The following is an 11,622-nucleotide window of genomic DNA, read 5'->3' as shown; positions in this document are numbered from 1 at the left end:
CTACGGGAAACATTTCAATGCCGCTGTATTAGCACATGCGCAATGGATAGGGCGGAGAGTGAGAAAAGTCTCGAGACTGATCGCAGAGCATCCAAACGGTCCAGCATCTGAGGTTTCGACAGCACAGGTAACATCACGCATGTAAATAGTGTAGAATGGAGTGGAACGACCAGCTATCTAACTGCGAATCGGAAGTGTTTTGAAATCCGCGGTTAGCGAAAAAAGGGTCGCTTGGTTGCTCTACGCGCTTTCAATGGTCAATTTGCGGTTTAGGAATCGAGGCAATTGGTGATAAGAAGCGCGTGAGAGAAGAAAGAAGGAGGACGAGGAGACGCAGGATTTTAAAGGAAACAGCGACCGACAGGCCCGTGCGAGCGGCCGCGCCAAGCGCAACTCTCGAAAAGTTGCAGCGACGGCGGAGTGTAGCAATCGAGATAGAGTCCACGTCGTGTGTCTTTCATATATATCCACCATGAACTCAGGCCAAAGAACTGCCAGGCGGCTGGTCGCAACATCGAGTATGTCTTGACCGTGTGTCTTTTGCTCGAAGATTGGCCACTCTAACCCAGCATTAGCCCGCTCGACAACGGAATCTGTTTGCAACTCTTGCCTCGCTCAAATATCTCAATACCGCTCAGCATCTACTGCCGCAGCTGTCGCTCCTTCAGCGCCAACCTCGTCGCAATCTCAGGATGCATCTGCCTCTCCAGCCGTCCGACCAGCATACCAGCTACGTACTGGCGTAGTACTATCACGACCTCCCGTTCTCACACGCGCCCTCCACCCATTCGAGAAGGCCTTTTTCCTCTACCAAAAACGATTGAATGAACGTCTGGCTCTCCCATTCACACGCTACTTCTACTACAAGAAAGGAACACCGGGCGACCGTGAATGGAAGCGCAAGATGAAGCTGAGGCAGACCCCTGCCCGTGATATCGGTGTCTACAATGCCTACAGCGAGGCTGGTTGGGCTGACGAAGTTCTCGTCAACGACAAGACGAGCGAGCCCGAGTCGCAAGTCGAGGCTTTGATCAGGGACGCTGAGGGAACCGACGGCGAAGCAGGAGTCAAGAGAGAGACCAGCCAGGATATTGTTGTACAACGACCATTGCCTAGAATCACAGAGGAAGATCAGAAGGGCGACCAAACCAGCTTGAACAGATTACTCGACAGAACCTTGTATTTGCTGGTCAAGAACAAGAACGGTGTCTGGAGATTCCCCGAGGACGAGATCAAGGGACCCGAGGGTCTGGACCAGGTCAGTGAAAGGATGCATACTGGAAGTCGTTCCATCGTACTGACGAGTCTAGGCTGCCGAACGTATCATCGTACAAGCAGGAGGCATCAACATGAACACATGGGTCGTTGGAAACGCACCCGTCGGCCACTACTCGGGCAACTTCAAGAAGACTATTACCAACACAGAGAAGAACGTCGAAGAGGTGGGTGAGCGAACTTTCTTCATGAAAGCTCGTATCATGGCTGGTCAGGCGAACCTCAAGGCAAACGCATATGGCGACAAGGAGTTTAAGTGGTTGTCGAGCGAAGAGATTCAGCAGACCGTCACTCCTAAGTACTGGAGCTCCATCGCCAATATGCTTGCTGGCAGATAAAGCGGCAGCGGAAACACCTTTGTATAAACTTTGTACATTATCAATGGAGGCGACTTGCCATGGGATATCAGGCTTGTTCATGAACACCATTTTCATGCATCGATAACGCAGAGCACAACACTTCTGATTGTCTTATTCATCATGCAAGCAATTCGTGACGACGTGGCGCCCATATATCACCAGCAGGCCTCAAGAGCAGCAGTGTGCGGCTGGAGAAGACCTGAATCGATTGAGCCTACGCATATCCATATCCGTGATGTCCCTAATCCTGCGGAGGTTGTCATGAACATAGTTATCCCCAGAAGCGAAGACCGAAGGTGACGATGCTTCTGACCTGTGCATGAAACCATACCACATTTGGCGCCGGTGGTGCTGGGATGTGCCAAGTCACACGGTGGCTAGTTGTATGCACTTTGCTTGTCAAAGCACCGGAAGACTTTTGGTGAAGGCAGTCAGAGAGCGCTCTGATCGTATTCCGATACAGAGCGAACGATGCCATATCCTCGTAGACGAATACTCTGGGCTCGGCTTCAAGAGTCAACCGGCACTTACTCAACATGAGCCACATCGGCACGATCGAGATGTTCGTCGGCTGCGGTGCCGTCTTCACATGAAGCATTGACAAGATTTTTGCTCGGTATGCCCGGCACAGCTCGATGATGCCTAACTGATGGTGCTAGAGCAGACACTGGTCGTCGAAGTCAAGCTGCCAGTGCACTACCCGCCCGATCTCAGCCTCTGAAAATCTCCCTCAGTCATGTCCAGCTGACTCGAAATGTCCGACGTCATTACGGCCGCGATGCTGAGTTCTCCATGTCTTCGAGATGGCGGGCTGCGGCGTCGCTATCGGCTAAGATGAATGTCCATCTTGTCATGTTCTTGGACTAGCACCCACGTTTCCCCGGACACATCCCTGCCTCATCGAGCAAGATGGCCGACCACGGACCCTTTGCACTCCACCTTTCCCCCAGGGAGCCCCGCTTCATCCAAGTTTCTCCATCTTCATGTCACATTCTGCTGCACCATGTCTTGTGGGCCTGAACCAATTGCCGTGGTCAAAGTTACCTTCGGCATGATACTACGGTAGGTTGCGAGGGTATGGCGATTGTATAAGAATGCGGCTAAGCCCCAGAGTAAGTATCTTGTCCTTCTTCTTCAATACAGAGTCAGGAACTTTAGATCTAGTCAACATGCATTCTACTTGGTCCTTGCTACCACTGGTGGCTTCTATTGCCTCAGCTGCTCCCTCTTTGTTGCGTAGAGCACCTACCAATGCACCTGTTGTCAACCTGAAGAACGGTTCATACTATGGTGTACACAACAGCCAGTACAACCAGGACTTCTTCTTGGGTGTCCCATTCGCAAGACCACCAATCGACGAGCTGCGATTCGCCAACCCTGCGTCGTTGAATCTGTCTTGGACTGGCGCTCTCCCAGCTACAAACTACGCCTTTGTATGTAACTACAGTGTTGCTTGATATGACTCTACTAACACAACAGCAGGAATGCATTGGTTATGGTGGCGATCAGGTTGGCTATCAACAGAGCGAGGACTGTCTCTACCTCAATGTCGTAAGACCATCCGGCTACGAAGATGCCAGCTTGCCCATGGTTGTCTGGATCCACGGTGGCGGCTTCTACATGGGTGGCGCTGTTGACCGAAGATACAACCTGACTTTCCTCGTCGAGAACTCTGTCAAGATCGGAAAGCCAATCATGGCCGCTAGTGTTGCTTACAGACTGGGTCCTTTTGGTTTCCTCAATGGTGATGAGATCGCTGGTGCTGGTCAGACTAACGTCGGTCTCAAGGATCAGCGTCTGGCTCTCCAATGGATTCAGGAGAACGGTGCCGCTTTCGGTGCCGATCCCAGCAAGGTCACTATCATGGGAGAGTCTGCAGGTGCTGCTTCCGTGGGTTTCCAGCTGACTGCCTTCGATGGCCGCGATGACAAGCTCTTCAGAGGCGCCATCATGGAATCTGGAAACGCAATCTCATACAATGCCCTCAACAGCTCTGGGTAAGTCTATGGCACAGTTAACGTACGAGACCTACAACTGACAAAATGAACAGAGCATACCAGCCCAGATATGCTGCTCTGACCAAGGCTGCGGGCTGCGGTAACTCCACCAGCACCCTGGACTGCCTTCGTGCCCTGCCACTCTTCGTCCTCAACAACATCCTCAACACCACTGAGTTCAACAGCCGCTGGAACCCTGCTCTTGATGGTGACTTCATCGCTCGGTATGGTAGCGAGCAGCTTGCTGATGGAGCTTTCGTCCACGTCCCAATCATCAACGGCGCAAATAGCGACGAGGGAGTCTCATTCAGCCCCAACGGTATCAACAGCACCGCCGACATTGAAAAGTACTTGAACAACACTTCAAACACGCAATATGCCTTGACTCCCGACCTTGTCCAGGATCTTCTCCGTGTCTACACCAGTGGTGCCTCCGATTATCTCATCCCCTCGACCGAAGAGCTAGGTCAAAACGTCACATCCCTCGGTCCTGCATATGGGCCCTTGTACCGCGCCTCAGCCGCCTACTTTGGCGACGAAGTCTTCATCGCCAACCGCCGCAAGACCTGCGAAGTCTGGGCCGCCAACAACATCTCCGCCTACTCCTACCGCTTCAACGCCATCCCCACGGGCTCCCAATACGTAGCCCACTTCCAAGAAGTCGCTTTCGTCTTCAACAATCTTCAAGGTCTTGGTTACGCCATCCCTCCTTTTGCAAACAAGTCTTCTGCTTTTACCGAACTCAGTGACTTTATGAGTAAAAGTTGGGTGACCTTTGTGCATGATCTGGATCCCAATGGTTATGCGGGAAAGAACTCTAGTTTACCTACTTGGCCGGTTTATAGTATTGAAGCGCCGCAGAATATGGTGTTTGATGCTAATGTTACTAGTCATGCTGAGGCTGATACTTGGAGAGCGGAGGGTATCAAGTTGATTAGTGATAATAATGTTCAGTATCATAGATAGAGCGACTTGACAATGTTTTGTAAATAGCCAGAGCCGGAAATCCATAATGTTTTATCATCATGCAATATCTCTTTTCATTTGTTTGATATTGGTCGCTGGTAGACGGGTCGATCTTTGCCTAACATCTCGACTTACCTCTCTGACCACAACCAGGCAGTCGTGGCTGCAGTACCTACATTGGTCTTCGATCTCGTCCTATGCGCTGTTTTCCTCGTTGTAAACTCAGGGTTGGAAACGAGCCAGTTGATTGAGACAACGAGCCATGATACGGTCTCAGGTGTACAAGCTCGAAGCACATCATTTTCGTCCATACCTAGGGCTGGATGACGAAGTCCCGAATCTCGCTTACAGCAGGGGCTCCTCCTATCCAACATGCTTGCCCTATTCTATACGACAGATACATTGAATATATACATGGAGACATTTTGACCAAATTATGGTCTAGCATTGTTGCGTCAAGAGATGTAAGTTCTGACCAGATTCATATACTATACATTAAGTTATCTACACCACTCCATCTCGAGAAAAAAAAAATAACACAATTTCTATCCAGAATAACAGTACTTGTCAAAACAAGCCGTACAAGCTTCCGGCAACACACTACCAGTCTTCTTCATAACCGCACAACCCAAACAAACCGGCCACTGCTCATCCCCATTCTGTGTAGCAATAGCATTGCCATTTTCGATAATCCCCGCAGTCTCCTGCTCACTCGTCTGTATAATCACAGTTTCAATGTTGGAAGCATAGGTATAATTGTTGTTTGGCAAGTAAACAATCGTGACGGTATCAGAGGTGTCACAGCCAAAGAAAACAGCATGTTTGTTGAGACCGGAAGAGATAAAGGTGTCCAATGAGGGGATGAACGGCATACGCGTGAGTCCTGCAGCGAGGGCTTGTTCGTAGGCTCCTACGATTGCTGTGCCAGAGGGGAAGAGGTCGGAGGTATCTGCACCGTTGTCGGCAGCGATGATGACGTCTACCTTTCTCTCGGGCTGGATCAGTGGCCAGAAGGGCATGGCGCTGTTTCCTTCTCCGCCATCCACGATTTGAATCTCGGATTGTGCATTCGTAAGTGTGGACGCGGGGTACTTGTAGAATGGGTTTGGGTAAGGGGCGTAGAGATCGCGGGTCACAGGGCTGTGGGCGTTCAGAACGATGGCTTGAAGCGTTTGAGCGAGTGATTGGGTGTTGTTTTTTGCGGGCACGGTGCTGCAGTAGTTGTTGAAGAGTGCAGAACTTGTGCCGGCTACGTAGCCCAAGTTGTCGTAATTCTTGATACATTGGTTGGAGATGGTGGGGGCGCCGTTGGTCAGTTTCGATCCAAGGTAGGCGGTGGGAGTAAAGGCATTGATGTCCGAGTCCCAAGATCCGAATTCATAGGGGGTCTGTTGAACAGTCAGTGGGTCGTGCTCTTCTCAGCATAGATGTTGCAAACTTGCAAATTCGTATTGTGTGCCATTCTCGCGAGGAATACATTGTCCTTCGAAAGTATTGACACCTCTGGCGGTGATGATAGGGAATGGCACGGCGTGCGAGGTAAAGTTGGAAGAGGATACCACGCTAGAGAAAGTCTTGGAGACAGCGCCGTCTGTTCTGATATCTTGCGAGTTGGTGGTGAGAAGCTGGTATGACAAGAGTCTACCGTATACATCGATGAGAGTGGGCGGGAATCCAGCCTTGGCTTTGTCTACAATATCTTTGACCTGGTCATGCGTTAGATGGAAACTTGAGCTTAAGTCAGACCCCATTCGCAACTTACAATCTCGGCGTATGCAACTGCAGAAAGAAGACGAGCTGGCACCAGAAGAGAATCGGCAAAAGATTGAGACCAAAGGTTGTCCCTCAAGTAAGAAACAGTAGGCCAGTTCAATCCAGTCCATGAAGTAGAGAACCATGCACCTCCAGAGAGTGAAGTCTCATAAGTCATAGCTTGATAGAGACCGCTGGTAGAGAGATCAGAATCACGAGCATCCAGACCTTGTACAAGACCAGCACCAGAAAGCAGAGCACGGTAACCACCACCACTCAGTACAAGGCCAACAGTGGGAAGGTTGGTAGTGGCGAAGGACGAGTCCGTCTTCTGCAACCATGCAGCAAGAGCAGCATCTGCCTGAGGCTTACGAGCAGCGATATATGTAGCTTCATCAGAGCCTAGACTGTTGGCAGTGCGAACCAGGGGAGTGCTAGGGCAGCTTGCAGAGACGGGAGCATAGGGAGTGAGAGAACGAGTATCAATGGCAGCAGCGGAAGCATGTCCAGCCAGCAGGGAAAGCTGCAGGATAGCAGCGTAGGGAGCCATAACGAGACACAGGCTGAGATAGAGAGGAATGAGAGGATGGAAGAGCAAGACCTAGACTTTCTACTAAGGGCAGGAGATTCATATATCTCTCAGGGAGGGCAAAGCAAGCACGGACGAGGAATGTAGACGAAAAAGTTCAGTAATGTCTAAGCGAGCACCTGTCGGCAGTCTTCGAGAAGGACGGGAGAACAGACCTGCTCGGCTGCGGTATCTAGATTAATGTGTACGCACGTACGGAGTGAGAGCATGTGCAGATTCGATAAATAGATTTTCCGGCCAGATAGTGGACACGGCAATTGATTTGAAGGAGAATGACCAGCAGGAATGAACTGACAGAGAGCGAGAGATTAAGTGATCGGGCACGGTCGAGAATAAGGATAAAATATAGCAAGATCTGGCTCTCGGTGTTAAGTTGAAGGGACCAAAGTTTGAGACATTTATCGCGTGGGACGGGTAGATGGGGATCTACTACCGAGGGCTCATGGAATCTTATCCGGCATTACCGCCTGCGAGGATTGATAGTGATGTGATGCACAGCAGCCAGACGTAAGTGATAGACGTGCGCCGGAGGATGTCAAGCGAGAGCATTACGCAGCTCGAAGTTGCTGTCAGGAGTCAACACAGGTCTTAGATGGCAGTAGCTGAAGATCAAGTTGGGCGCAAGCAAGGTGGTATTTCGCGACGCTGATAAGAATCTTCGCACGGCAGGTATCCACTCCCGGGCAGACGGGATGCCGGCGAGGTGAACCTTGGTTGAATGCGTAATCACTAACGAGCTACAGCGTCGAGAAAAATAGCACAAACAGTGAGTATAAGTAAGTGAGGACAACCGAAGTGGAGGTGAAGACGAGTAGGTCTTGCAGGGACAAGACAGCTCCCAAGACTGCGTGAAACAGGGAGTCAGCAGCATGATCAGCAAGGTTGTTGGCAGCGGGCCGGAGGAATAAATAGAGATACGACCCCACGTCTAGCGTCGTCGGCAGATTGGACAAAACTGCGAGCAAGTCGCTTCAAACATGGCGGACCAAGCGAATGAAGGTGGGCGAGAGTTGGATCTGGAAAAGGAGTTGTCGTGCTCGGTGAGTTGGACGTCACGATATAGAGTTGAGTGCCGGGGACTAACGGTTTCTTCACAGATCTGCACCGACGTACTCTACCGGCCTCTGACGTTGCTCGACTGTCTGCATACTTTCTGTGGAAGCTGCCTGAGAGAATGGTTCGCATGGCAGGCCTCATCGAGGGGCCATGTATATTCATGTCCAGCATGTCGAGCTGCCGTGCGCGATACACGGCCGAATGCGACTCTTACCACTCTGCTCGAGATGTTCTTGCAAGCCCACCCTGACAAAGGCAAGACGGCCCAAGATAAGCTGGTTATGGACAAGACGTATAAGCCCGGAGACGACGTTATACCGCCTGTGGATCTAGGTCAGGTATCAGACGATGATGATGATGAGGAAGAGCAACGTATGCTGGCACAGGCGCGAGAGCTGAGTCTTGACGATGTTGGCCTAGGAAGTCGTTCTACACACCGCCCACGCCAGAGGCAGACAAACCTCCCTCGTCCTCGTCGTCATGCAGACTCGCCACAATCTGGTCAAGCAGACGGCTTGTCGCATCAGTCCAGCATACGCTCGCTATTGAGCCAGTCTGATGTCGACTTAGGCGATATGGAGGACGAAATCATGCGTCACATCATCGATCATGGTCTCCTGGACGGAATGGATCTCAACAACCTGACTCCGGACCAGGAAGATGCCATCACTGACTCGATTGCTCAAGCATATCGCTCTCGTCGTCGTCAAGACCGCCGTGACCGTGACCGTGACCGTAATCGTGAACGCTCTGCTGCTCGCCACTCTCCAGCCATCCAGACCCATCGTCATACTCCTCGCTCGTCAACAACCAGACATTCTCCCTCAACCTCGACACACCGACAACCTACTTCAACTGCAACAACACGTAGCCCTCATGCCCTGGCTCCGGTCCAGGATCAGCCATCTCCAGCCAGACGTCGCGCTGCTTCAGCCAATCACACTCATCGATTGAACGCTGCTTCCGGTCGCCCACGACATTTAGTCCCTGACTCGCCCTCGCGTCCTTCGAATCACAGTTCACCTGCCTTGCCAATGTCTGCTCGAGAAGAGCCATCATCGGACGTGCTAGCTCCTTCGATTGCTTGTTCAAGATGCGAGAAGCCTGATATACAGCACTCACTATACTATAACTGTGACAAGTGCTCAGATGGTAACTTCAACTTGTGCATCGAATGCTACCGCACAGGGAAAGGTTGTCTGAACTGGTACGGCTTCGGACACGCAGCCATGACTCGATATCGTCCGCAAGCTGCCTCTCGCTCCGAACGTGCGGATCACGGTGTTCCTCATGTCTTGTTAGCCAGGCGTTACGTCCAAAACTCTACGCGATTAGAGCAAGGTCTGTTCTGTGACGGCTGTCAGGCTTTCGCAGATGCTTGCTACTGGCATTGTAACTCATGCAATGATGGCGCTTGGGGCTTCTGTAATGCCTGTGTTGAACAGGGCAAACACTGCTCTCATCCACTGGCCTCTGTGGCGCATGTTTCTCAAGCGCCCACTCCATCCCAGCGACGTTCACCCACCGATCTATACCCGCCGTCTCTCACGTCTACTGGCTCTGCCTTCCACTTTGCGGTTCCCTCTAGCCATGCCCCCACCCTTCCTCACGTCTCTGACCCCGCTTCATACGTACCGATAGTATTGACGTCCTACTGCGATATCTGTCAATACTCTATTCCATCCTCCCACGCTCGCTTCCACTGTAACACCTGCAACGAAGGTAACTACGACATTTGCAACTCCTGCTACCACTCCCTTGTCAACACAGGCAAGATAGCTCGAAGCAACGGCCCTTCGGGCTGGCGCCGCTGTCTTCGCTCCCATCGCATGAGCGTCGTCGGCCACGAGGACAGAGAAGGTGGATCCCACCGCATTGTAGTCCGAGAGATCGTCGGCGGCTGGGCCCTCAAAGACGACATCTCCGCCACTCCTACATCCACACTCACATCTGCAACTACACAACAAGACCAATGGCGCTGGAAAGAAAACGACGGCACTTCCATGGCAACCACCTCCACCTCGAAGTTCCCCAGTTCCCCACATCTCCTCCCTCCCGATGGAGGGATAGGTCTACGCGCTCAAGCCATATGGTCTTATTTCCCCAGCGACGATGCAAAAGATGAAATCCGCTTCCCCCGTAATGCGCTGATAACGGAAGTAGAGGATATAAACGGAGATTGGTTCTGGGGTATCTATTGCGGAGACAAGGGACTGTTTCCTGGTAATTATGTCAGGATCGTTTGATATGCATTGCATACACATCCAGCGGTCTTGCATCTGGCAGAAGCGAACTAGTGGGAGTTGCTGATCATGCAGTAAGGACCGTGAGTGTAAAGCATTGGGCATGGAAAAGCACGAGGGCATGAGATCCCCCCAAATCTTGGATGCAGGAGATGCATGTTCCCCGGAATTTTCTTTGCTGTATGGACGTTTCCTTTTTGCCCATGGAGTGCATGCAGTAGCAAAGTTGCGACCGTTGTTGATTTGGGGAAAAGTCATGCAATGCAAGATGGACGATTCTAATGAGACACATGACACCACCCGTTACATCTTTTCTGTGCCCTGGTGTGCCCTGTTGCATATTTTCGCATTCGCATATCTCTCTTTGCAAGAAAAGTAAAAATAAAAAAACATACTTGCATCAAATAGTTTGATATCTTTTCACCATCCTTGCATGTGATTATCAGAACGCCGCACTTAAGAAGCCGTTGAAATACCTTGTCTTTTTCCAGAAGTATTGATTTATTATTCTGAGTTTGTCCGTTTCTTTCGTTTGTCTTGGAGTCGCTGTGTCGTCCCTTCCTTTTCAGACAGAAATCCCAGACATGGCCGTTGTGAGTAGTGCTTTCAAACGGTTGATCCGAAAACACCTATGGTCCAATAGACAAAACACAATGCGATCCCGATGGATTGGAAAGAACTATAGACTTTGTAGTGATTAGTTTCTCGTTGCCGGGTTGCGGCCCTGCGACAACAACAGCTTTTTGTCTGCATCTCCTAGAAGTCTCTTGCCGCGTCACGCCAGATCAGGTCATCTGAGACTCTGTTGTGTGGTGGCTACACAGCAGTGGCTGACTGAGCCAAGAAAGAATAAAGAAGGTCGCCCAAGGTACGGCCGTTCAATGCATCGAACCACGTCCCATTAAGCCCATGATCCATGACTCAAGGCGCCCGACTGTAGGAGTCCATGTCTTCTTATCTCTTCTTCGGCTTATTCGTCTTTGCCGTCGCAGGATTCAAAGCAGAAGTAAAGACACCATGACCCTGCCACAGAATCCACAATGGAATCCAGACCCAAAGTGTGTTGAAGAAGAAAAGATACACCCATCTGTCGTCGCAAAAAGATGTTAGCCTTTTTGTGTGTTGCACGGTATATACAATCGGCGGCTCCGAGGAGACTCAGGGGGAATTTGTGGCGTGCGGAGAAGAAGTGTAAAAAAGAGCTGTGAAACGGTGACCCAACTTTGAAAGTCGTGGTGTAATGTTTCCACAGCCGGTTACTTCCACGGAGCGCGATCGCAGTGGCAGTCCGCGGTAATGGTAAGAAAAGTGGTCATGTGTGTGCAAAAGATGTAGACAAGGCGTGTAGTGGGAATATATCGACAGCCAAGGCGGCGGTAATAATG

At 51.0% G+C, this 11,622-nt stretch overlaps 4 protein-coding genes across 4 annotated transcripts; 3 read left to right on the top strand and 1 right to left on the bottom strand.

Annotated features, from left to right (window-relative positions):
• The first annotated feature begins 98 nt into the window (after positions 1 to 98).
• Positions 99 to 1,759, top strand: AUEXF2481DRAFT_630067 (uncharacterized protein). Its single transcript, XM_013490165.1, has 3 exons — positions 99 to 518; positions 576 to 1,258; positions 1,311 to 1,759. Exons 1-3 carry the CDS (start codon positions 473 to 475, stop codon positions 1,611 to 1,613), a joined length of 1,032 nt encoding a protein of 343 aa, XP_013345619.1. The 5' UTR covers positions 99 to 472; the 3' UTR covers positions 1,614 to 1,759.
• A 1,024-nt stretch (positions 1,760 to 2,783) lies between these two features.
• AUEXF2481DRAFT_78683 (uncharacterized protein) lies at positions 2,784 to 4,649 on the top strand. Its single transcript, XM_013490060.1, has 3 exons — positions 2,784 to 3,067; positions 3,117 to 3,631; positions 3,685 to 4,649. The coding sequence occupies exons 1-3, from the start codon at positions 2,804 to 2,806 to the stop codon at positions 4,595 to 4,597; spliced, it is 1,692 nt and encodes a 563-aa protein (XP_013345514.1). The 5' UTR covers positions 2,784 to 2,803; the 3' UTR covers positions 4,598 to 4,649.
• A 421-nt stretch (positions 4,650 to 5,070) lies between these two features.
• AUEXF2481DRAFT_87670 (uncharacterized protein) lies at positions 5,071 to 6,917 on the bottom strand. The gene is made up of 3 exons (XM_013490072.1): positions 6,360 to 6,917; positions 6,040 to 6,303; positions 5,071 to 5,985 (listed from the first exon to the last, which is right to left on the bottom strand). Exons 1-3 carry the CDS (start codon positions 6,897 to 6,899, stop codon positions 5,143 to 5,145), a joined length of 1,647 nt encoding a protein of 548 aa, XP_013345526.1. The 5' UTR covers positions 6,900 to 6,917; the 3' UTR covers positions 5,071 to 5,142.
• Positions 6,918 to 7,539: 622 nt separating this feature from the next.
• Positions 7,540 to 10,656, top strand: AUEXF2481DRAFT_87669 (uncharacterized protein). The gene is made up of 2 exons (XM_013490071.1): positions 7,540 to 7,978; positions 8,036 to 10,656. Exons 1-2 carry the CDS (start codon positions 7,916 to 7,918, stop codon positions 10,238 to 10,240), a joined length of 2,268 nt encoding a protein of 755 aa, XP_013345525.1. The 5' UTR covers positions 7,540 to 7,915; the 3' UTR covers positions 10,241 to 10,656.
• The last annotated feature ends 966 nt before the right edge of the window (positions 10,657 to 11,622 follow it).

This window comes from Aureobasidium subglaciale (assembly GCF_000721755.1).
Source record: "Aureobasidium subglaciale EXF-2481 unplaced genomic scaffold scaffold_6, whole genome shotgun sequence".
NCBI lineage: Eukaryota > Fungi > Ascomycota > Dothideomycetes > Dothideales > Saccotheciaceae > Aureobasidium > Aureobasidium subglaciale.
The sequence above is the reverse complement of the archived record's forward strand: the minus strand, read 5'-3'. Positions and strand labels throughout refer to the sequence as shown.

Bases quoted from the DNA above. Each gene is read 5' to 3' on its own strand.
- AUEXF2481DRAFT_630067 (XM_013490165.1), top strand. From the start codon at position 473: ATGAACTCAGGCCAAAGAACTGCCAGGCGGCTGGTCGCAACATCGA. The intron at 519-575 runs GTATGTCTTGAC...ACCCAGCATTAG, and splicing joins GCGGCTGGTCGCAACATCGA to CCCGCTCGACAACGGAATCT. The intron at 1,259-1,310 runs GTCAGTGAAAGG...TGACGAGTCTAG, and splicing joins GACCCGAGGGTCTGGACCAG to GCTGCCGAACGTATCATCGT.
- AUEXF2481DRAFT_78683 (XM_013490060.1), top strand. From the start codon at position 2,804: ATGCATTCTACTTGGTCCTTGCTACCACTGGTGGCTTCTATTGCCTCA. The intron at 3,068-3,116 runs GTATGTAACTAC...ACACAACAGCAG, and splicing joins CAGCTACAAACTACGCCTTT to GAATGCATTGGTTATGGTGG. The intron at 3,632-3,684 runs GTAAGTCTATGG...CAAAATGAACAG, and splicing joins AATGCCCTCAACAGCTCTGG to AGCATACCAGCCCAGATATG.
- AUEXF2481DRAFT_87670 (XM_013490072.1), bottom strand. From the start codon at position 6,899: ATGGCTCCCTACGCTGCTATCCTGCAGCTTTCCCTGCTGGCTGGACAT. The intron at 6,304-6,359 runs GTAAGTTGCGAA...ACGCATGACCAG, and splicing joins CAGTTGCATACGCCGAGATT to GTCAAAGATATTGTAGACAA. The intron at 5,986-6,039 runs GCAAGTTTGCAA...ACTGTTCAACAG, and splicing joins ATGGCACACAATACGAATTT to ACCCCCTATGAATTCGGATC.
- AUEXF2481DRAFT_87669 (XM_013490071.1), top strand. From the start codon at position 7,916: ATGGCGGACCAAGCGAATGAAGGTGGGCGAGAGTTGGATCTGGAAAAG. The intron at 7,979-8,035 runs GTGAGTTGGACG...GTTTCTTCACAG, and splicing joins AAAAGGAGTTGTCGTGCTCG to ATCTGCACCGACGTACTCTA.